Source organism: Salvelinus namaycush, chromosome 9 (genome assembly GCF_016432855.1).
Source record: "Salvelinus namaycush isolate Seneca chromosome 9, SaNama_1.0, whole genome shotgun sequence".
NCBI classification, from domain to species: Eukaryota; Metazoa; Chordata; class Actinopteri; order Salmoniformes; family Salmonidae; genus Salvelinus; species Salvelinus namaycush.
The window spans coordinates 44299770-44325343 of record NC_052315.1 but is presented as its reverse complement, the minus strand read 5'-3'; the positions used below and the strand labels follow the sequence as shown (position 1 = coordinate 44325343).

General features: G+C 43.7%; 1 protein-coding gene across 1 annotated transcript in view; it reads right to left on the bottom strand.

Moving 5' to 3' along the window:
• Positions 1–25574, bottom strand: part of kdm7ab (lysine (K)-specific demethylase 7Ab) — a 46422-nt gene that overhangs the window by 4436 nt on the left and 16412 nt on the right. The window contains exons 2-14 of the mRNA XM_039001497.1: positions 12283–12368; positions 11829–11946; positions 11582–11742; positions 5201–5342; positions 4381–4567; positions 3842–4004; positions 2325–2412; positions 2012–2118; positions 1808–1899; positions 1459–1545; positions 994–1230; positions 743–867; positions 81–289 (exon numbers count right to left, since the gene is read on the bottom strand). Coding sequence (XP_038857425.1) covers positions 81–289; positions 743–867; positions 994–1230; positions 1459–1545; positions 1808–1899; positions 2012–2118; positions 2325–2412; positions 3842–4004; positions 4381–4567; positions 5201–5342; positions 11582–11742; positions 11829–11946; positions 12283–12368 — 1802 coding nt within the window. The remainder of the gene's footprint in view (positions 1–80; positions 290–742; positions 868–993; positions 1231–1458; positions 1546–1807; positions 1900–2011; positions 2119–2324; positions 2413–3841; positions 4005–4380; positions 4568–5200; positions 5343–11581; positions 11743–11828; positions 11947–12282; positions 12369–25574) is intronic.

The following is a 25574-nucleotide window of genomic DNA, read 5'->3' as shown; positions in this document are numbered from 1 at the left end:
AGAAGGATGAATTACATATATCTCTACAACGGAATTTTAACTTTTAATTTTAATTCTCTGGCATTCAAAGATGAGCCTACCTAAACCGTTGATTGACAGCCGGTGACTTGACCAGTTAGACTCACTGCTGAGGGGGCTCGGTATCTCCCCTCTCTCTGGGTCTTTGTGCTGTTCCTGCATGGTGTCATTGATTTCTGTTTTCACCAGGACCCCTTCCAACTGCTGGCCACCATTCCTCTCACCTTCCTGCACCGGACTATTCTTCACCCTGGTGTGACAACGCTCATCTCTGTGCACACATACACACACTAGTAAGAAGGGTAGAAAAAGCCTGAAACCACAGAATTTTTACCTAATTTTAGGTATTTTGTTTTATTTAGGCTAAAGTTTGATGTAAGTGGTGAGTTGAAACATGTAAAGATTGCATAGTGCAGGTGGTCCAGCCGAACATGTTTAGGCTGTACAACACTAGCTCTGTGTTGTAACATGTAACCACTGCAGCCAGTAACTTGAGCATTATCAAAGCCAACCAGAGGTGTTGGGTGGTGAGTAGAGAGTGAGTCACTGCTCTACCTGTTGGGAGGTGATGCATGACTGAGGACTTAGCGTGCGAGCAGAGAGATGCCGGCTGGCAGAGGAACCATTAACCCAGGCTCCAGATCCTTGGCTCCTTCCCTGAAAAGGTCACAGGCAGCCTGGGGGCCAAGGGTGCCAGTGAGGGGGTGGGGTTCTTCTGGCTCACCTGATAATCCGGCCGTGGCACATCACCAAACGGAGGTTGTTGTCCAGGCTCCGCTCCACAGCTGCAGCAGATGCTACAGATGCCTTGTTGAACTTGGCCGTCACCGTGGAGCTGAAGGGGGCATCCTGCGAAACGAGCATAGAGATTTACTTCAACAAAGGTTCATAATTAACCTAGCCTCAGTGTAGGAGTTGGACATTAGGTTAGACCAAAGCAGCATGGGGGAGATGGTAGTGTGTCAGTACCCTCACCTCCTCAAAGGGTCCCACTTCCAGCCTCTTGAGCACCTGTCGCGTGTGCAGCTCCAGGATCTCCAGGTTGGAGGGCGTCTTGGGCGCATGGTGATGATGGTGGTGGTGCCGTAGCCGTCTGGCAGTCCTGCGAGCATGATGGCTAGCCCGGTCCAGAGTCGACCGCGTCAGCGGGCATGCTCCACTTCCCTGAGATTTCATTGGCTTGCTACCTCCAGCGCCACTCTGCTGCTCCTCCTGTGGTTAAGAAGAGATACTAGTCAGTACAAAACCAGAACACTGCAATAACCAGCTTGAAAGAAACACAGTGCCTTTAACCTGGTACTTAGAAAAGAGAAAAAGGGAAATAAAAAGAATGAGGGACAGCCTTTTACTCGGAGCACAAATTGTTTAGAACCAGCTCCAAGTCGTCACATAACAGCTTGAGGCCCTCTCTCCCAGCCCCGTCACGCCACAAGGCCTTACCTCCAGGTAGCGGATTTCCTTTGTGAGTTCTTTAATTAGACGGTTGGGTCTGATATGGTCCGGGACCTCGCTGGCCGGCTCTGTGACCTGAGGAGAGGCAGAGAGCGTTGGGACAATGAGGGCTTGTAACGTCTGTCTGCAGATGGTGGTTACAGTTTCCCAGCCTGGTCTTAGTCATACCACCACATTGGATACAACCTGCCCACTATTGACCTTTATAGAAGGAGCCCAATGTAGATGACATTAGAATGTAGATAATGTGACCAAACATCCTATTCTGTAGTCAGATGTTACACGCACAAAAGAAGCTGATTTGGCATCTACAATATGGTTTCCTGTAGTATCTTACCTCTCGTTTCAGCCAGTTCTTCAGTGCAGTAATCAAGGCTTTCACTCCTTCTGTCAGGTAGGCTGGGGGCTGGCAGTTATCCTCTCGTAACTCTGAGAAGACAGGAATCATATGAGAAGACGTAAAAAAAAAGTGCAGAAAGTTACCAAAAGGGGACACACCGACACAGCAACAAACTCAGCCTCCAAGTTGTATTTCTCTCACCCTTTAGAGTCTCCAGTAGATTCTTTGCCACATACCAGCAGATGGCCTCAAAGTAAGGGAATTTGAATAGGTCAGGAGTCTTCAACCGCCGCTCCATCTCATAACACCTGTAGTTGAGGATGTAGCAACAGAGGTCAAACACACACACAACGCTGAGACCCATCACAGTGAAACCACTACTTCATTCCTGGCCATTAAAAAGAGCAGAAGGTAAGAGCGGTGTATTTAGCCATTCATTTCAATGTTATTGCTCTACAAAAGTAAAGAAAGGCAACAGAATGAGCAGAGGACAGAGGGTTTTCCGGGTGCTCACCTGAGCTGCATGCCTATGTTGAGATTGTGGAGGAAGTTCCCCCCGAACGCCATGCAATCCTGAGAGGTGAGAACAGCATGGATCCATCCTGGGGAACACAGAGGACGATAGACCACATCAACAGCTGACCCACAGATGTGGAGCAAAAGGCCAGTAGCAGGCAGAAGACAAACATGCAATAAATCAAACATTTCATTTGGGATTCTTGTTTTCCAGCTGTGTTTCAGCCACATCAAAGTGTTTAGGAAATGGTTGAAAAACCTTCCACGTTGCAGCAGAGCATCCACAGAGGCGTGACGATGCTGGGCTGGGAGGCCCTAAACATTATAAATGCCCGGTCATGGAGGGTGCACCGAGAGCTGCTGTGGCCCCAGCAGAGAGAGGACGGGAGCCACTAAAGTGATTATATGGATGGCTGATAACAGTTGGGGTCCTCTCTCATCCCCTGCCTGTCTCCTACATACCAGCCATCAAGAGCCCAACCATGTGACCTTTGGCTTCCCACAATAAACCATTTCAGAAACGGTATTTATGGTACAGCAGGGGGCCTGTGAATGCAGTTCATGAAACCATAATTTGCACATTAATCCAAAAACAGGTGGGCACATGCTGATGGAGCATTGTGCCACAGTTAAAATGATCAAATACTCTTTACCTAAAAAAAAAATGAACGTTCATTTTTGACATCAGGAGATAGACACAGATATGTTGTATTTGTGTTGGCACAATGACATTTTCCCCTGGGGAATGGTGGTTTTATGTGTTTATGTACTGAGGGCCTGTGTGTGTGTGTGTGTGTGTGTGTGTAACCCAATATGGAACTGGGCCAGGGCTCTCTCCCAGTAGGGAGCCACTAAGAATCTCACGCTCTGTGTCTGCTAGCATCATCAGTTCAGAGAGCTTTCACATCCCCAGCAATCCAACTGGGAAAAGCAGCCTTGTGGGAAGCTGTGTTGTTTCCCTCAAGTCAAAAAAGTGTCATTATAAATAACTTGGAAATCTGCTTCTCCACCCTGTGGCTAGAGAAACTGGATCAAATAATTAAATATTCCCTTTTACATGACGTGCATCAATTCATTTTGGGCGTGTCATCACCTATTTGACTTGCCATGTAATCGAAGGACCATATATATGATGTAGGGAAGTTCTGTGAACAGCAGTGGGCGGAATGATGGTGTCACGTGGTGCTGGTGTCCACAGTGACAGAGGAGGACCACTCAGGCCCTTCAGAGCGCACAGTGGAAGACACAAATAACACAGGTCTTCCTGTGAAGCGCTATCAAAGGCTAGCTGCTCCGCTCAGTGCTAAGTGGAAAAGCAGCTCTACGGCTCGTGTTTTTGAATGCCCTTGTGTCTGCAGCAGAGCTTTGGAAATATAGTGCTGTACACGAGGAATGTTGCAACAGTAGAGCAACTTAAACCCTTTGAACTCCGACAGGTTCCTTAAAAAAAAAAAAAAATCGGACTTTGTCCTGTGGTGGAAAAGGAGACCGCTGCTTCTCGTAGCTTCTCCTAACCTGTTGGGATGAGGACAGTGGTTCCCTGCGGCACCACACACTTGTAGCACTTGTCCACCTTGTCGCCGAAGAACACCTCGCTCTGGTTGGGGGAGGAACTCCACGCCTCGTATAGTGCAAGATTAGCCTGGGTCGGCTTGATCAAGTAGAAGATCTTCTCTCCCTTCAGGACAGAGAAGAAAAAAAATATATATATATTTTTTAAATCAGGAGAACATTATTCCAGTGCAATGGAATTATTAATAATACAAAACAATTTACAGAAGTGTATCTGGAGGGGGAGATTTTCAGAGGAAGGCAAATTAACAAGACCCAGCATGTAGTCAGTGGTGCTACAGTAAAACACTTGAGGGGTGACAAACCTCAGGAGAAGCATGAGGATATTCAAGCTGGGCTGTCAGACTACATAGCCAACACAAAACGCCCTGAAGAAGATTATAAACAACTCTGGTGCCCAACCCTAGTACATTTTTCAAAAGGGATTCACTGCTGTCTGTGAAGATATAAAACATGCTGAGCACAGCAATTCCCCAGCTTACCCAGAGTACATGGTACCACACAGATGTGCCTCCGAAGTCTATGTGGAAGTCTGTGTAGCTGTTCTTCACCCCCATCAGGCAGTACTTCTGGACAAAAGGCTTGGGGAAGAAGGAGTCATCTGGCCAGTAGTTCTCAACCCAGGACATCTTCTGAGCGATATCAGGCACCACCACCAGCTCTGCCATCCTGAGAGGATATAAAGGAGTGTTTAGGAAAGTTCTATCAGTAAGGCTGAGTCGTTTTTAACGCTACTCATCTTTCAATACACCTATTACTGCGCTCTAATAAGGCAGTATAGTTCGTCACGTTACACACCTTCATATCTACCCATCACTGTTTACCAAATCAACCAGGCATTTACCAAGAAGATAAAGATAAAAATAACGAATTTCTCCCCCCCTCTTTGCTAATTTAGAGTGGTTTATTATACCAGCTGTGCTGCTTCTCTGTGTAGCCCACGCAGCACAGTAGGAAGGAAACCGCACAAAATGGAATATAATGTTGCGGATAAAGTTCGGAATTACACAATTTCGGTGTTTTTGGAGCCATAGTTCCTGTTTTCCCTTGACTCCCATACCGCAGAACAAGCAATGAGGAAGTCTATTGCGGGTGGGGTAAGTTTCTCAAAACCAAGTGAAATCGCAAAAAAAGAGAGAAATGTCTGGACCCTCCTATAATATTCCATTTATATAACAAATAGGATCATTCTAAATGGTGATCATTTGGTGAATCCCAAAAATACGTAAGTGAATCCAAATGATACAATGATCAAAGCAGTAGCAGGATATGTGTTAATAGCGAAAAGTAACCAATACTTACTTGGTGTCTGAAAACTCCAGACTGATCACGTTCAGCACCTTTGGCCGATAAGGTTTGTAGTAATACTTGACGAACTCTCGAAGCTTTATTTTGCTGTCTGCCTGTCTGGCAACATCAATGACATCCACGATTTTGTCACCACCTGCAAGAAAGTAATGCTTCAGCTTAGAATATGGTTTCTGTGATGCAGAAAGTAGTCTGGAGGAAGTTCAAGATGGGATGGGACAGGCATTAACACTTGAAATGTAGTATGTTAAGTAAGGACAGGTGCCAGGTGGATTTGATATGATATTACAGCATCACCCCATTACTGCACAGTACTACAGACCAATACATGCTAAACCTGCCTTCTAGAAATACTGTAATATATTGAAATCTACCAGGGATACTCACAGGTCCAATCCACCTCCCTCACCCCAGCCCAGACAGAGGGCCAGCCAGAGACAGACTACAGTTCTCATGCGCAGATGTCCAATGATGGAGGGCGCAAGGAATGAAGCTTGCTGACATTTTCAGAATCCCCATAATAATCCTGATGGACACCTCAGTGCTGCTGCAGCCTGCCCATTGGAGGAAGTGCATTGAAACATTCAAGGCAATCTCTCCGCATCCCATTACTGTACTTCCATTGATGGAAGCAGGAGGAGCCGGAGGAGGAGGGGAGACTAGTAAGGTTTGGCTAATGTCTTTCATGTGTGTCAATAACGCCACCTGTGTACAGCTGGCAAACTGCAAATCAAAAAAATGACAAGGGGGGGGGGTTGTGAACAGTCCTGCAGGTAACACAGGGCATGACAGGACAGCTGGTGGCTGTGCAAGGACAGCCCCGTTTGGCCCTGCTGGCCACCACCTGATGAAAGGGAACAGCTGGAGGCAGAGCAGCCTCACATACAGAGAACAGCCAGAGGAGCACTAGTGTACAGATGGGGAGGGGAGCTGCCTGGGCGTAGAACCACCAACGACAAGTGGGGGCAAAAAATCTCTCCAGCCACCAATGTCCTGGGCGAATATTTACGGTCCTCATATTAGCAATAATCTTTCCATCCAGTGACACAGTCAGGGACCAGGAGCACAGGTCTCCTGGAGAATAGACTGGGCGTTGCTAGTCCAATGTCTGAGGTACTTGGAAAGTGTGATGTTAAAACCATGCTCCAAAAGGACAAAAGACACTTTACAACAGGTTTGCCATTAGGGTAAATGGAGAAACGGCCATGGAAAACACATATCGTTCAATACAATTAACTTACAGGTCCCTGCTGAGCCTAGCAGGCAGAGTGCCAACTGAGGTGAATTGATTAGCTTGGGCAGCTGGCCTGTGGTGAATGCTTGGTTAAGCATGGGGCATTTAAACATTGTGAATATGAACAATGTTAAAGAATATTTTCCAACTAATAAACCCCCAAAAGAGACCCACACATGAATACATTAAACCATTTGAAGGTCATTGTCAGGCTGACACCTCAACCTAGACTGATAACTCCACAGGCTTATGCCTAATCCAAGGAGCTTTCAGGAGTCCTACAGCCATGAAAACCACAACATATCACTGTGAGAATGGAAGACTGTGCGCTTCTGCCAGTGACAAATAATATGCTGCTCAGAAACAGAGCAGTGGGCAGAATGACTTGGTCTCTGACACAGATGTGAGATCGAATTTGGAGCCTGAGTTCCCCAAAAGGAAGACCATACCATTAATCCTTTCTAATATCACACCCTGACTGTGGGCATGAAAGAAAAAACCGAGAGACACAATAAATCCCATGCTAAGAAAAACAATGGCCAGTGCTTCACTTTTAGTAGTCTTCTGGTTATGGTAATATGATACACTGGTCACAGGGACAAATTCTCAGGTTAGCGGCAATAGTGAGACGGTTCTGTTTGTGTAGACAGAAGGAGCAGAGTGAACGTAATTTGAACCTAAAAGAAACTTAGCCGGACATAAACCTGTCTGATAATGTACTGGGGATGTAAGGGGATCTCATAAGTACCAGACTCTCAATAGTGAAGAGAGGTGATAAACCACGGTGCTCCGTAAGCTAAGCCACTTTTAGCTACACACTTATTTCATTATTGGTGGATTAATGTAACATGTAAAAAGGTGGACCCAGTGAACCTCTCAGCTCTGTTAACTGAGATGGTCCCGAGGCGCATTAAGTTACAGTAATGTACAGACACGTTACACGGCAAGCACTTAGGATTAATATTTAACCCTCGACAAGATGCTCAGCTAGCATCTCATTAACAAACACGTTTGATTAAACATCCCACTCAGCGGTAAACGATCCAGAAATGTCTAGAGAGCTGGTGTACATAGAAACAGAACATTAGCACACTGAACCAATTCTTTTGAAAATGGGTCTGTTTAGAAAATAAGTATGTCACAGTAAAATGTACACAAAGAAAACAAAGGCACCAAAACAGCACACTCGGTGAGAGGACTCCATTTTAACAAACCTAATGCAATGGTAAATCTTAGTGCTGGCGGTAGCGTTGTAGGTCCTGGGGTGTATCAGAAATTTGAGCTATTTTCACAGTGGGAATTATGGGCGCAATAGCTGGCGGTGGCAGGAAAGGGCTGGGTTTTGAATAAATGAATAAATTAGTTGTAGGTGTGTCGAGGCTTGGCCCTTTACTGGCCAATGAAAACATGCTTCATGGCTAAATATGTGGTTGCTTCAAGCTGTGTATTTACGGTCTTTTTATATCAACTATAATTTGAATGTTAGTCCGTAATAAATAGCCTACAGAAACAAAATGCAGGCCTATCCCATATTAGATAAATATATTGAACATGTTTGCAATCCACATTGTTCTAAGTAGGGTAATTGCATGGCTTCAATACAAAAATATATATTTTTAAACATAGCATTCAAACTGATAGGCCTACTGTAAATTGCCTTGTCTGAGCTATGCCAAATGTTACACAAGATTATATTCTATTAAATAAGACCTAAAAAGACAGTGAATAATTCTAATAAAACAACTTGTTTTAAGTAGGCTGTCTCTAAATACAGTTACAGGCACCATAATTGCTCCCCATGGGCATATAATATTAAGACAACGTAGACTATGGATGGTTTTACCCATATCTACACTTTTAAAAAGAACTGGAAACAGATCCAATATAAAAGATAAAAGAGGGGGCTGTGTATTTACACAGGGGGGGGTCCACTTACCATTATACTGCACCCAAATATAATGTTTTATAACTTTTGGGAATGGGGGGCAGTATTGAGTAGCTTGGATGAATAAGATGCCTGTTACTCAGACCCAGAAGCTAGAATATGCATAAAATAGATTTGGATAGAAAACTCTAAAGTTTCCAAAACTGTTAAAATAATGTCTGTGAGTATAACAGAACTCATATGGCAGGCAAAAACCTGAGAAAAATCCAACCAGGAAGTGGGAAATCTGAGGTTTGTAGTTTTTCAAGTGATTGCCGATCCAATATCCAGTGTAAATGGGGTCAGATTGCACTTCCCAAGGCTTCCAGTAGATGTCAACAGTCTTTAGAAAGTTGTTTCAGGCTTCTATTGTGAAAGGGGAGCGAATAAGACCACTCAGAGTAAGTGGCTCAGCTGAAAGCCATGAGTTGTTTATCGCGCGTGGCCGTGAGCTCCGTTCCCTTTCCTTTCTAATGAAAACAGTATTGTCCTGTTGAAACATTATTGAATATTTATGATAAACACATCCTAGATTGATTATATACACATCATTTGACATGTTTCTACAAACATTAAAGGAACTTTTTTGACTTTTCGTCTGGACTTTGTGCATTTGGATTAGTAAACTAAACGCAAACAAAAAGGAGGTATTTGGACATAAAGATGGACTTTAAAACAAACATTTATTGTGGAACTGGGATTCCTGGGAGTGCATTCCGATAAAGATCATCAAAGGTAAGTGAATATTTATAATGCTATTTCTGACTTTTGTTGACTCCACAACTTGGTGGGTACCTGTATGGCTTGTTTTTGTGGCTGAGCGCTGTACTCAGATTATCGCATGGTGTGCTTTCGCCGTAAAGCTTTTTTTAAATCTGATACAGCGGTTGCATTAAGGAGAAGTTTATCTTTAATCCTATGTATAACACTTGTATCTTTCATCAAAGTTTATAATGAGTATTTCTGTAAATTGATGTGGCTCTCTGCAAATTCACCGGATGTTTTGGAGGCAAAACATTACTGAACATAACACGCCAATGTAAACTGAGATTTTTGGATATAAATATGAACTTTATCGAACAAAACATACATGTATTGTATAACATGAAATCCTATGAGTGCCATCTGATGAAGATCATCAAAGGTTAGTGATTAATTTTATCTCTATTTCTGCTTTTTGTGACTCCTCTCTTTGGCTGGAAAATGGCTGTATGTTTTTTGTGACTAGGCGCTGGCCTAACATAATCGCATGGTATGCTTTCGCCGTAAAGCCTTTTTGAAATCGGACACTGTGGTTGGATTAACAAGAAGTTTCTTAAAAATGTTGTATAATACTTGTATGTTTGAGGAATTTAAATTATGAGATTTCTGTTTGAATTTGGCGCCCTGCAATTTCACTGGCTGTTGTCAAATCAATCCCGTTAACGGGATTTGAGCTCTATGAAGATAAACATCATGGAACCATGTTATAGATCATATTCGCACCTCTCCAAACATAGCAGACAGCTTCTAAATTGCATTGCATGCGAGCCATGCATTCTAACAAAGCCATGGACAGTGAATCCTTCTAATAAAGGTTGGTTTTTAATCAAATTAAACTAAAACAAGCAATGTTTTTTTTAAACGACAACTATATTTCTAAATAGGATGGGGTCAGAATCATGATATCAAGAATTGCATCTCTCGTTCCATGAACAGGCACATTTAGGCCTAAGGCCAAGGGCTTTTTGGCAGGAGTAGCCTATGATGTTTCTCCTATCCATTGAAGATATGCCTAGGCTACTATTTAATAAACTATACAATAGCCTAACCCTACAACAGGCCAAGTTATAACAAACATCTAGTGTTCTACATTAAATTGGCTTCAACATGGAAATCTTAGGCTATAGACCAGGGGTATTCAACTCTTACCCAAGGAGGTCTGGACTACTGCTGGTTTTCAATAACTAATTGCACCCACCTGGTATTCCAGGTCTAAATCAGTGGACATGGCTTCGAGGTCCAGAGTCGAGTATGAGGGCGTCTCCCGAGTGCCGCAACGGTCTAAGGCACGGCATTGCAGTGCTAGAGGGGTCACTACAGATAGGGTTCGATCCCAGGCTGTGTCGTAGCCGGCCGCGACCGGGAGACCCGTGAGGCGGCGCTCAATTGGCCCAGCTTCGTCCGGTTTAGGGGAGGGTTTGGCCAGCCGGGATGTCCTTGTCCCATCGCACTCTAGCGACTCCTGTGGCGGGCCGGGCGCATGCACGCTGACACGGTCGCTGGTGTACGGTGTTTCCTCCGACACATTGATACGGCTGGCTTCTGGGTTAAGCGAGCAGTGTGTCAAGAAGCAGTGTGGCTTGGTGGGGTCGTGTTTCGGAGGACGCATGGCTCTCGAACTTTGCAGTGATGGAACAAGACTAACTACCAATTGGATATCACAAAATTGGGGAGAAAAAGGGGTAAAAAAATATAATATTTTTTTACCTTTGAGTGCTTTTCATAAAATGCATTGCATGTTCAAACCACTAAGCCAACCATCACAGTTGATATGGCCAGTAGTAACTTTGCCACGTGAAAGGTAAACAAACAGGCAAATATAGCCTACATGCGGATTCAGAACCATGAACAGTGATAGGAATTCCTGCGATTTGACAGTTAGAGGTCCAACAAAGGAAAGTGGAAGAGGCATTTTTTGATAGCAGTCTTTTTAAAATAACTTGATGTTCCTAAACAGGCTTCCTACAGTCACTGTCACCTTTAATGCAATGGGCATCGCACATAATGAATCCACACATTTCATAGAAGATGGACAAAAATAAATAAAAATGGGGGATTTCATTAACTCTTTCGCTGATTGTGATATTTTCAATAAGCCTACTGTGTGCGCCTCCGCTGATAAAATCAATGCCATCAGCCCATAAGCAAATCGCTTTACTGCTAAGACCAGCTTTTGGTCGGTGTTAAATATCTCTAGTTGCACTGACTGAAATTGGCATATAGGTGCATGTTTTGTAAGGACACACTTCAGATTTCAACACCTCCTACCTCAGCGCAAGGCAGCTGATGTTAGACAGATAAATTAACAACACTTGCACAAAGGTTGGAAAAAAGCAGAGCGCTGGGTTTTACAAGTGAAAATTGCCAATGAGTGTGCGTTTCACACTAGCGCCGCCTTAACGGCAATCGAAAAGTGTCCAGAAAGCAGTCTATTTTTCAAATGTTCTCCTCTTACCAACGTACTCCTCCACATCCCTTACAGAGAAGCTGGAGGGGGGCAGCTTGAGACCTAGTCCATCCAGTTTGGGAACGGTGATGGGGTAGTGGAAGCCCTGCTTCTCCAGGTACTTCTGTGTTACCTGATGGCCCTGCATCTGCACCATGATCTCATCCGCACTGCAACAAAGGAAAGAGGGGCATTTATATTACATTATTGGCCATCTACCTCTACTCATTTTACAAGATCTTGGCTCCATCAGTACCTGGGAAAGGTCCTGTTCTGCAGCTCTCGTACAAACACAGAGGTCCCCGCTTGCACCGGCCTGCTGCCATCGTCAGGCTCTGTGTAGTCATGCCGGTGCCAGTTGTTACGTTTTTTCACTGGGAAGACAAGACAACGAGTTGTAAAACTCCTCAACCGTCAGAGTCAATGATCAAACAGAGCAGATACTACACCAAGTTTGCAGGGGTCTGAGGAACATAGAAGTCTTGCATTATGGATTGTCTCTATAAACCATTTCAGAAGATCATAAAGCCCACATTATCTCCAGCCGAACAAGGGCCATCTTCAATCTCAATTTGATTATTACACCATCATTCAATTACCCTAATGCGCCTGCCGTATGCTCTGTGAGGTCAGACGTCTAGTGGAGAGACAAACATTAAATCAACCGTGCTGGAGTAATACAGAGTGACAGAGTGTGTGGTGGTACTTACTCAAGGAGGGACCGTGTTGGACATCACATTTGGGACAGTGGTAAACATCGATGTCCACGGCATGGTGCTCTTCCACTTGGACACAGCTGGAGAGGGAAGAGAACATTTTGATATTTAGACTCAGTTTTATGAAATAAGCTGGTTCTCAACACACAACATATCTGTAGTAAATATAGTTTAAATGTAGGGAGTGATCCAACATCACCCTCCAATTAGAATGGTTTACCAAGAAAGCCTTCCAAAAGGACTAATTCGAGGTAAAAAGGATTGATTTGTTATTGCCCATTTGAATCCATTGTACAGGATGCGAACAGGTGACTGATGTTTCGACTTCAATCTGACGTCTTCCTCAGAGTGACCTGACCATTGCACATAGCTCCTATTTATAGCCTAGTGGCCCATTGAGACAATGTAAAACAATTACAATGATAATAATAAGAGGAAGCGTGTCTCGTTAATCAACAGGCCATGTCAAAATATACATAGGTGATATTTGGGTGTCTGTGAATCCGGAGACAAAACTACTGTTCCTAAATAACTGTTGCAAAATGTAAATACTACCCCTCCTCATTCAAGAAGGGATCCAGCCAAGTGGTCAACCAACTAGGGTACACATCAACAGCCATCTGTAGTAGGCAGGGATAGAGAGAAATGGAAAGTCTCAAAGTTGCCTTCTTTAAACTTGTGAGCGGTTTTAAGCTTTAGGAATGCAGGGGAATCCAAATCTAAGAGGGCTTTATCAAAATCACATAACGAAGCTATAAAAAGGTTTCAGCTCACTTCCTTTCACATACTGAACATCCTACCATCCTGATCCATTTGTCAAATAAGGATATCATAATCCACAAGTCATTTTGACTACCTTAGCACCTTTGTTTTCTCAAAGTTAACAACTTCAACCCCCTCAGTAAAAAGTGAGAACTATAAATCTGTGCCACTCAGCTGAGGTAGCCATTTCAAGCTTCTGCCTCGAACTCTTGGAAACTCTTTTCCAACTGCTCCTCCCTCCTTAATCCTCCACCCCCCCTGCGGACAACTTTGTCAATCTCTTTGAAAAAAAGGTTGACGACATCCGTTACTCATTCACTCAGCCTATTGAGTCCACTGGTCTCACTCACACAGAACTACCTTACGCCTTGACCGCTTTCTCCCCTCTCTCTCCAGATGACATCCTACAACTAGTGAGGTCTGGCCAACCTGCCCACTCGACTCATCTGATGTCAAAAACTATAGACCTGTATCCCTTCTTTCTTTTCTTTCCAAAACACTTGAGCGTGCTGTCTCTGATCAACTTTCTCTTTATCTCTCTCAGAACAATCTTCTTGACCCTTAACTAGGGTTGCACATTTTGGGGAATATTCAGGAGGTGGAAACTTTCCGTGGGAATATATGCAAATTAATACAATTTAAATGTAGATGTTTCTTGCATTGGATATATTTAATATATCAGATGGAGACAAACATTAACCTTTTACCTTTTCATAAGTAGACATAATTGCAAATAATCAAATCCTTACAATAGAAATGAAAAAAACTATTTAGTTACGAATTGAACTTTAATTAAATGAGTTGACTCTTCACATGGGATGATTTCACTGAACAACAAAAGGAAATATTGAATGATCTCCAATGATCCATCGTATCTCCCAAAAACGTTTTCAACATATATCTGCAAAATGATAGTCTAGAAAGTAAAGCTTTGGTTGTCTTCCGCTCAGGCTTCCATGTCATCTCCCTGGACCTCCTCAATGTCCACCTCTTGAACATCAGACTCTGAGGCCTCATCTTCACTGTCCAACCTTGAGGATGGTTCGTTGTCAGGCTCAAAAAGCCCAAAAATTTGCCCGGATGTCCACCAATTTTTCAATCCTTGTATTGGTCAGCCTGTTGCGTGCTTTGGTGTGCGTGTTCCCAAACAAGGACCAGTTGCACTCTGAGGCGGCTGATGTTGGTGGGATTTGGAGGATGATGTAGGCAACAGGGGAAAGAGCCTCAGATACACAAAGTCCCTTCCACCAGGTGGTTGATGAGATCTGTTGGCACGACTGCCATATTGCATCTCCATCCCAAAGCCCTTGCTTGGAAGTGTACTTCATCAGACTGCCAAGAACCTTGCCCTCATCCAGGCCAAGGTGGAGAGACACGGTAGTGAAGACACCATAGGCCTTGTTGATCTCTGCACCAGACAGGATGCTCTTGCCAGCATACCTGGGGTCCAACATGTATGCTGTGGCGTGTATGGGCTTCAGGCAGAAGTCTTCACGCTTTTTGATGTATTTAGAACTGCGGTTTCCTCTGCTTGGAGCAACAGTGAAGTGGGCAGGGCAGTACGGATTTATTCTCTTATATCTGCAAGCAGAGTCTGAACATCAGACAGGATGGCATTGTCTCCCTCAATCCGTGCAATGGCTACTGCTATAGGCTTCAGGAGTTTCAGGCTGCTTACCACTCTCTCCCAAAATACATCATCCAGGAGGATCCTCTTGATGGGGCTGTCCATATCGGCAGACTCTGATATGGCCATTTCTTGGAGAGACTCCTTCCCCTCCAGGAGACTGTCAAACATGTTGACAACATGTTGCTTGGTGAGGTAGATTGCTGCTATAACTTGATGACCCTTCACATACCTAACCATTTCCTTGGCTCTCTTGTAGAGGGTATACATTGTTTTCAGTGATATGATGTCCTTGAGGAGCAGATTCAATGCATGAGCAGCACAGCCAATGGGTGTGATGTGAGGGTAGGACTCCTCCACTTTAGACCAAGCAGCCTTCATGTTCGCAGCATTGTCGGTCACCAGTGCAAATACCTTCTCTGGTCCAAGGTCATTGATGACTGCCTTCAGCTCATCTGCAATGTAGAGACCGGTGTGTCTGTTGTCCCTTGTGTCTGTGCTCTTGTAGAATACTGGTTGAGGGGTGGAGATGTCGTTAATTATTCCTTGCCCATGAACATTCGACCATCCCATCAGAGAGGTTTGCAATACAGTCTGCTTTCTGAATGATTTGCTTGACCTTCACTTGAATTCTGTTGAACTCTGCACCAGCAAATTAGTAGATAAAGCATGTCTGGTTGGAGGGTTGTATGCTGGGCGAAAAACATTCAGAAATCTCTTCCAATACACGTTGCCTGTGAGCATCAGAGGTGAACCAGTTGCATACACAGCCCGAGCAAGACATTCATCAGCATTTCTGACTACGTTCCTCCATTGAATCAAAACAACTTCTGATTCCAGGAGGACCATGAGCTGTTGCTATCGATAAGGTGGCTGTTGCTATCGATAAGGTGTCTGATTCATCATTTTCACCTCGAATAGAAGTAGAGGGAATTTTGTCAGATGTCGCTTGTTGTGAGCGCTGAGGGAACTTTATGCACTTGGCCAGATGATTCTGCATCTTTGTTGCATTCTTCACATATGATTTGGCACAGTATTTGCAAATGTACACAGCTTTTCCTTCTACATTAGCTGCAGTGAAATGTCTCCACACATCAGATAGTGCCCGTGGCATTTTCCTGTAAAGATTAGAAATAAAATAGTTAAGCAGATTAAACAACTCCTTTGTAAGATAAATGTTTTAAAATGAAACATGTATGGAAACAGGTGAATTAACACTCCTCAGCCGGTTCAAGCAAGCTAAAACCCACACGATAGCAAAAACTAACTTGCAGAAATTGTTAACAAGTTAGAAATGATTTAAACACACTTTGCTGTAGGCTACTATTTACTAGTTAACAAAAAATCACATAATTTAAAATATATTCACCCCACCCAGTAATGTAATCAAAACTTACCAGAAAGCATGTAGTCCTTGGCTCAGACAGTGTAGTAGTGTGGGCTCAATAGCATCTCATTCGAGTGCAAGATCTTGAGAATCAGCTGTACATGTGATGTGAAAGTGCACTGCACATGTGAAGAATGCCCTGTGCATGCAGAGGGTTGTAATTCCATTGAATTGGGGATAGTTTAACCAAAATATGCCACAAGAACTAGAATTGCCTTATGTGTATCCCACAAAAAAGGTTCACTGTTATAAGATAACTTTTTTGATTAATTTAAGCAAGATTCCCCAAATTCCAGGGCTTAACTTCCCATTGAAAATGTCAGACCCTTTGCAACTGGTTGGAAGCATGCATAAAGCGAACATTGGGTAACACAGGCAGGCCCCCTGTCCACCCGAAAAAGGTTTCTCATATGACATTGACATGTCACAAAACAAAGCTTTATTCTGTTTATGTCCAACGTTCTTTGTACCGTAGAATGCTGAAGTGTGAAAAATATTGACCAGAGTTAGCCTCCTATGCCCTGGGAATGACAGTGGTCCCCCCTCATGGTGTTGTGGTTTAACTTCAGACACAGGCTGCTTCGTGGCTCCGGATGTTTGGTCTACTCTGGGAGAGTGGTGGTGGGTGGCATCCATTAGGCCACAGAGTGTGGGAACCAGCCCCGCTGGAGCAGCAGTTGAGGTGCCCACATCAAAGCCTCCAGCTCTCCCCTTCCGCCAGGCTGAGGGGAGGGTGCCACAGGTTAAGGTAGAGGAGAGGACCGGCCGACAGGCTGAAAACAAACAGTTTCTGTTCAGTGCCGGGAGGCGGGCCTGGGAGCAGTTCTAGCTGATATCTGCTTTGATCTGAGCGTAATTGCAGGAAACAAGGGAAGCAGTTAACTTCTTATGGCTGGGGGCAGTATTGAGTAGCTTGGATGAATAAGGTGCCCAGAGTAAACTGCCTGCTACTCAGGCCCAGAAGCTAAGATATGCATATTATTAGTAGATTTGGATAGAAAACACTCTGACGTTTCTAAAACTGTTTGAATGATGTCTGTGAGTATAGCAGAACTCTTATGGCAGGCAAAAACCTGAGAAAAAAATCCAACCAGAAAGTGGGAAATCTGAGGTTTGTAGGTTTGCCTATCCAATATACAGTGTCTATGGGGTCATATTGCACTTCCTAAGGCTTCCACTAGATGTAAACTGTCTTTAGAACCTTGTTTCAGGCTTCTACTGTGAAGGATGAGGGAATGAGAGCTGTTTCAACCAGGTGACTGGCAGAGTGCCATGAGCTCACTCAGGCGCGCCCCAGTGAGAGGTAGCTGCGTTCCTTTTCGTTTCTAAAGACAAAGGAATTCTCCGGTTGAAACATTATTGAAGATTTATGTTAAAAACATCCTAAAGATTGATTCTATACATCGTTTGACATGTTTCTATGAACTGTAATGGAATTTGACTTTTCGTCTGGCCTGCGTGTCATCAATTTGGATTTTGGAACTAAACACGCAAACAAAAAGGAGGTTTTTGGACATAAATTATGGACTTTATCTAACAAAACAAACATTTATTGTGGAACTGGGATTCCTGGGAGGGCATTCTGATGAAGATCATCAAAGGTAAGTGAATATTTATAATGCTATTTCTGACTTCTGTTGACTCAACAACATGGCGGGTACCTGTATGGCTTGTTTTTGTGTCTGAGCGCCGTACTCAGATTATTGCATGGTATGCTTTTTCCTTAAAGTTTTTTTGAAATCTGACACAGCGGTTGCATTAAGGAGAAGTTTATCTTTAATCCTATGTATAACACTTGTATCTTTTATCAATGTTTATTATGAGTATTTCTGTAAATTGATGTGGCTCTGCAAAATCACCGGATGTTTTGGAGGCAAAACATTACTGAACATAACGCGCCAATGTAAACTAAGATTTTTGGATATAAATATGAACTTTATCGAACAAAACATGTATTGTGTAACATGAAGTCCTATGAGTGTCATCTGATGAAGATCATCAAAGGTTAGTGATTAATTTTATCTCTATTTCTGCTTTTTGTGACTCCTCTCTTTGACTGGAATAATGCCTGTGTTTTTCTGTGACTAGGTACTGACCTAACATAATCTGATGGTGTGCTTTCATCGTAAAGCCTTTTTGAAATCGGACACTGTGGTGGGATTAACAACAAGTTTATCTTTAAAATGGTGTAAAATACTAGTATGTTTGAGGAATTTTAATTATGAGATTTCTATTGTTTGAATTTGGCGCCCTGCACTTTCACTGGCTGTTGTCAAGTCGATCCTGTTAACGGGATCTCAGCCGATCTCAGCCGTAAGAAGTTAACAGAGAGTAGAGGGTCAATTCACTTACACCATGTAGTGTATGCCAACTTAAATTGTCATGTGAATCCATAATAAAATCAGTTGTATTTGTTATGTTCATTACTATGTAGTCCTTGTGAATTAATGTTGTTAATGTTATTAATTAATGTTCCTCCAATTCCTTTTCAACAAACGACTGACGCAATTTATCTGCTTATTTTACCAGCATTGCAGCTGATAGACTTGAAAATAGACTTGATTTCTAATTTGATGAGCTGATGCTGTAGACACACGCAGCCAGTCTGTTCTCTCACTCATCATGTGCATTTTAATTCCAGCGTGTAACTGTCCAATTTTTTTTTTATACAGTACCAGTCAAAAGTTTGGAATCATTCAATGGTTTTTACTTTATTTTTACAGTTTTCTACATTGTAGAATAATCGTGAAGACAAAACTATAAACACATATGGAATCATGTAGTAACCCCCCCCCCCCCCCCCCCCCAAACAAAAGTGTTAAACAAATCTAAATATATTTTAGATTATTCAAAGTAGCCACCCTTTGCCATGACACCTTTGCACACTCTTGGCATTCTCTCAAACAGCTTCATGAGGTAATCAAGATGGAGTAGCAGTGGGATGTCTGTTTTGATTGTCTTGTCCCATCCCTTGTATATATCGTTTTTCTTCGTATATATTTTTAATCTCATTTTCCATCTACGGACTGAACATACTCTCCTGCAACCCACCTCTCCTGCAACCCACCTCACCTAATGTGGTATGGATCTGCTATTTTTTACACTTTAGAACCGGAAACCCTAGCTACTAGTCAGTTAGCCACTGCTAGCAGTCATCACCGTTAACTTGGACATCTGCCAGCCTCAGCCCGGGCAGCCAGCCTGCACAGCTCAATATCAACCCAGCGCATATCGGACTGCTTTTCTCTACCACATCTCCGGATTCCCACCGCAACCTCTGAACCTTTACTCCGGATCATCGCAGCTAGCTAGCTATCCGAATGGCTACTCCTGGCTAACGTCTCTGTCCTGAAGCAAGCACCAGTTAGCCTGGAGCTAGCCTCGAACTAGGCCCATCTCCTGGCTAGCCGAAGAGATCCATCAAGCAATTCCTGGGCTTCAATTACCTCTTTTGCCAATTGGCCTGGACCCCTTGCTGTTGACGCGGAGACCCGCTGATCCATCACGACTGGTCTGCCGACGTAACCGTCTGAGGGAGTTTCTGTCCCGAATCAAGCACCAGTTAGCCTCGAGCTTGGCCCATCTCCCAGCTAGGCGAAGAAATCCATCAGATAATTCCTGGGCTTCAATTACCTCTTTTGCCAATTGGCCTGGACCCCTTGCTGTTGATGCGGCGCCCCGCTGATCCATCACGACTGGTCTGCCGACATAACCGTCCGAGCGGTTTCAACAGGCTCTCCCGTTGCGACGTCCCCCTGAGGCCCATCTGCTAGCCCCGGCCTGCTAGCAGTCTGAATCGCCATGCTTCCAGAACGCCTAGCTACTCACTGGACCCTATGATCACTCGGCTACACATGCCTCTCCCTAATGTCAATATGCCTTGTCTATTGCTGTTTTGGTTAGTAATTTTTGTCTTATTTCACTGTAGCGCCTCCAGCCCTGCTAAATATGCCTTAGTTTGCCCTTATGTTCCACCCCCAAAACATGCGGTGACCGCACCTGGCTTAAATGGTGCCTCTAGAGACAAAACCTCTCTCATCGTCACTCAATGCCTAGGCTTACCTCCACTGTACACACATCCTACCATACCCTTCCTTGTCTGTACACTATGCCTTGAATCTATTATTCCGCACCCAGAAACCTGCTCCTTTTACTCTCTATTCCGAACGCACTAGACAACCATATTTTTTTTAGCCTTTAGCTAATACTCTAATCCTACTCCTGATGTAGAGGTTAACCCAGGCCCTGCAGCCCCCAGCATCACTCCCATTCCCCAGGCGCTCTCATTTGTTGACTTCTGTAAGCGTAAAAGCATTGGTTTCATTCATGTTAACATTAGAAGCATAAGGATAATGCATAATGGAACATAAGGGCCTCCTCCCTAAGTTTTATTCACTGCTTTAGCACACTCCGCCAACCCAGATGTCCTAGCCGTGTCTGAATCCTAGTTTAGGAAGGCCACCAAAAATCCAGAAATTTCCATCCCTAACTATAACATTTTCCGACAAGATAGAACTGCCAAAAGGGGGCAGAGTTGCAATCTACTGCAGAGTTCTGTCATACTATCCAGTTCTGTGCCCAAACAATTTGAGATTCTACTTTTAAAAATCCACCTTCCCAGAAATAAATCTCTCACCATTGCCGCTTGTTATAGACCCCCCTGAGCCCTCGACACCATATTTGAACTGATCACCCCCCATCTATTTTCAGAGTTCGTACTATTAGGAGACCTAAACTGGGACATAATTAACACCCCGGCCGTTCTACAATCTAAGCTAGATGCCTTCAATCTCACACAAATTATCAAGGAACCTACCAGGTACAACCCTAAATCCAAAACCATGGGCAATCTCTTAGATATCATCCTGACCAACTTGCCCTCTAAATACAACTCTGCTGTCTTCAACCAGGATCTCAGCGATTACTGCCTCATTGCCTGCATGCGTTATGGGTCCGCGGTCATACGACCACCCCTCATCACTGTCAAACGCTCCCTAAAACACTTCCGGGCCAGGTCGATTAGAAAGGCCTGCTCGCTGGTATCCTGGAAGAACTTGACTGCCCTTGACCAGCACAAAAACATCCTGTGGCGTACTGCATTAGCATCAAATAGCCCTCGCGATATGCAACTTTTCAGGGAAGTCAGGAACCAATATTCTCAGTCAGTTAGGAAAGCTAAGGCTAGAAATTTGCTACCTGTAGCACGAATTCCAAAAAGTTTTGGGACACTGTAAAGTCCATGGAGAATAAGAGCACATCCTCCCAGATGCCCACTGCACTGAGGATAGGAAACAGTGTCACCACCGATAAATCTATGATAATTTCAATAAGCATTTTTCCACGGCTGGCCATGCTTTCCACCTGGCTACCCCTACCCTGGCCAACATCTTAGCACCCCCTGTAGCAACATCAATACTCTGGACGGTTCTGACCTAGAATATGTGGACATCTATAAATACCTAGGTGTCTGGTTAGACTGTAAACTCTCCTTCCAGACTCACATTAAGCATCTCCAATCCAAAGTTAAATCTAGAATTGGCTTTCTATTTCGCAACAAAGCCTCCTTCACTCATGCTGCCAAACATACCCTCGTAAACTGACTATCCTACCGATCCTTGACTTCAGCAATGTCATTTACAAAATAGCCCCCAACACTCTACTCAGCAAACTGGATGTAGTCTATCACAGTGCCATCCGTTTTGTCACCAAAGCCCCATATACTACCCACCACTGCGACTTGTATGCTCTCGTTGGCTGGCCCTCGCTACATATCCGTCGCCAAACCCACTGGCTCCAGGTCATCTATAAGTCTTTGCTCTCTAATTTTCTCCTTCTCTCTTTCTTTCTCTCGGAGGACCTGAGCCCTAGGACCATACGTCGGGACTACCGGGCGTGGTGACTCCTTGCTGTCCCCAGTCCGCCTGGCCTTGCTGCTATTCCAGTTTCAACTGTTCTGCCTGCGGTTATGGAACCGCCACCTGTCCCAGACCTGCTGTTTTCAACTCTTAATGATCGGCTATGAAAAGCCAACTGACATTTATTCATGATTATTATTTGACCATGCTTGTCACTTATGAACATTTTTGAACATCTTGGCATAGTTCTGTTATAATCTCCACCCGGCACAGCCAGAAGAGGACTGGCCACCCCTCATAGCCTGGTTCCTCTCTAGGTTTCTTCCTAGGTTTTGGCCTTTCTAGGGAGTTTTTCCTAGCCACCGTGCTTCTACACCTGCATTGCTTGCTGTTTGGGGTTTTAGGCTGGGTTTCTGTACAGCACATCGAGATATTAGCTGATGTACGAAGGGCTATATAAAATAAACTTGATTGATTGATTTGCTAGGTAAAGCATCGCCTTATCTCACCTCACTGGTCACCATAGCAACACTCACCCGTAGCACGCGCTCCAGCAGGTATATTGCACTGGTCATCCCCAAAGCCAACACTTCCTTTGGCTGCCTATCCTTCCAGTTCTCTGCTGCCAATGACTGGAATGAATTGCAAAAATCACTGAAGCTGGAGTCTTATATCTCCCTCACTAACTTTAAGTATCAGCTGTCAGAGCAGCTTACCGATCGATCACTGTACCTGTACACAGCCAGCCAATCTGTAAATAGCACACGACTACCTCATCCCCATATTATTACTTACCCTCTTGCACCCCCAGTATCTCTACTTGCACATCATCATCTGCACACCTATCACTCCAGTATCAATGCTAAATTGTAATTATTTTCACCTCTAGGGCCTATTTATTGCCTACCTCCCTACTCTTCTACATTTGCACACACTGTACATAGATTTTTCTATTGTGTTATTGACTGTACGTTTGTTTGTGTGTAACTCTGTGTTGTTTTTGGTCGCACTGCTTTGCTTTATCTTGGCCAGGTCGCAGTTGTAAATGAGAACTTGTTCTCAACTGGCCTGCCTGGTTAAATAAAGGTGAAATAAAATTATATAAAATCACCTGGAATGCATTTCAATTAACAGGTGTGCCTTGTTAAAAGTTTATTGTTGAATTTATTTCCTCCAAGTGCAGTCGCAAAAACCAGCAAACGCTATGATGAAACTGGCTCTCATGAGGAACACTACAGGAAAGGAAGACCCAGAGTTACTTCTGCTGCAGAGGATAAGTTCATTAGAAATTGCAGCCCAAATAAATGCTTCAGAGTTCAAGTAACAAACAACATCAATTGTTCAGATTAGACTGTGTGAAAACAGGCCTTCATGGTCGGATTTCTGCAAAGAAACCACTACTAAAGGACACCAATAATAAGAAGAAACATTCTTGGGCCAAGAAACACGAGCAATAGACATTAGACCGGTGGAAATATGTCCTTTGGTCTGATGAGTCCAAATTTGAGATTTTTTGTTCCAACCCAATGTCTTTGTGAGATGCAGAGTAGGTGAACAGATGATCTCTGCATGTGTAGTTCCCACCTTGAAGCATGAAGGAGGTGTGATGGTGCTTTGCTGGTGACACTGGTCAGTGATTTATTTAGAATTCAAGGCACACTTAACCAGCATGGCTACCACAGCATTCTGCAGCGATACACCATCCCATCTGGTTTGTGCTTAGTGGGACTGTCATTTGTTTTTCATCAGGACAATGAGGGATATTTGACAAAGGAGAGTGAAGTGATGCATCAGATGACCTGGCCTCCACAATAACCAGACCTCAACCCAATTGAGATGGTTTGGGATGAGTTGGACCACAAAGTGAAGGAAAAGCAGCCAACAAGTGCTCAGCATGTGGGAACTCCTTCAAGATTGTTGGAAAAGCAATCCTCATGAAGCTGGTTGAGAGAATGCCAAGAGTGTGCAAAGCTGTCATCAAGGCAAAGGGTGGTTACTTTGAAGAATCTGAAATATATATTGATTTGTTTAACACTTTGTTTACTACATTCTACAATGTAGAAAATAGTAAAAATAAAGAAAAACCCTTCAATGAGTAGTATCCAGACTTTTGACTGGTACTGTAGATTTTTATAGACAGAATGATGAAAAAAGTATTTATCCACAATTTGCTCTGGACAAGTCTGGTCCTGTAGTGTCTTAACAAAATATTTACGCTGACTTCATCCGGTGTCCACAATAACTTATTTGTGTGATATACAAATATGTTCATATTTAATGAGATGACATCACCTCATTTGCATATTTAGTTAAATATCTCAGTTTTTTTTTTGTTAAACAAAATAGTCATTTGTGTCTTCATTCAGCTGGTAAAAGTTGATTGTGATATGATTAAGGGGGGGGGGGGGGGGGGGTGGGTGACTATGAGGGTGTCGTACCTGGCCTTGAGAGAGTCTGCCAGTCTCTTGATGACAACACCACTGATTTGCCAGCTTATTTCACCTAAAGAGTCCACATCTTCAGAACATAGCCCCACTGAAAACCGGGTAACTAATCACACAGTGGCAGTGTGTGTTATTGAGAATGTCTGGCTCTGAGAGACGGTCCGGAACTGACTACAAACCACACACCCTCTCTCTACGTCATGACTGCAGTCGTGCATTGGAACAGTGGGCCCTGTATTCTCACACACTGCTACTTCCACTCACTATTACTGAGTGTGAAGGACACAGAGCTAATAACGACTCACAGCTCCCTTTATTGCAGAGCAGGCTAATGATGAAACAACCACCCTCTCAGGAAACACATTAGTCACCAGGCAACCCGGTAATTATGTCAGAGTAGGCTTAGGCCTAACCTACAAGAAGTGAAACAGAACAAATCAAAATAGTAAGGGGCAGAAGAAATTAAGCGCAACTACAGACAACCGTACTCAACACCATTTCAGGCTCACCTCCAACCCGAGCCAGTGACGTTCTTCTGTTACTAGGCTATACCATTCTGCCTTTGTTTTCATCTCCTCTTCAGATATGGAGTGAATGATGCAACTTTCTCAGTGATGTCATGCAGCTCACTCCTGTGGCTAGGAGTCTCTAGCCTAGCGGAAGGAAGCCCAACACAGCTAGATCACCACCACCTCACTGAGAGCGACTAATCAGTGAGCTTACAGAGGCAGACAAAGAATGGAGCATGATGGGAGCAATGAGCATGTGATGGGGATCCAGAGGTGAGCTTCGCTCTTTCCTGGTGCCGTGGTTACCCACAGTCTCTCCCGTTCATTAAAATGAAAGGTAGCAAAAACGCAAATCCATATGTTACATGTGGTTACATTAGTATACGCATCAAAAGGCCCAATGCAAAGTTAAAACCTCACTTTTCTAAACATAAAAATATATATAAAAAATATTTACCATTAAGTATACTTTTTTGAAAGTTCTAATGTTACTGCCCCCACTACAAAAACAAAAAATACTTAAATACATGTAACTTAATTGAAATACTGTAGAATTCCATTAACTCCTATGGAGGATGGCTTCTTCTGGGGAGTGCCAATATGGCCGACCGGTGGCTTCAAAGCCTCTCATTGGCTAATCCATAGCATCAGCAATCTAGGGTTAATATACATCATTAATTGTAGTTTACCATTGCCAACACT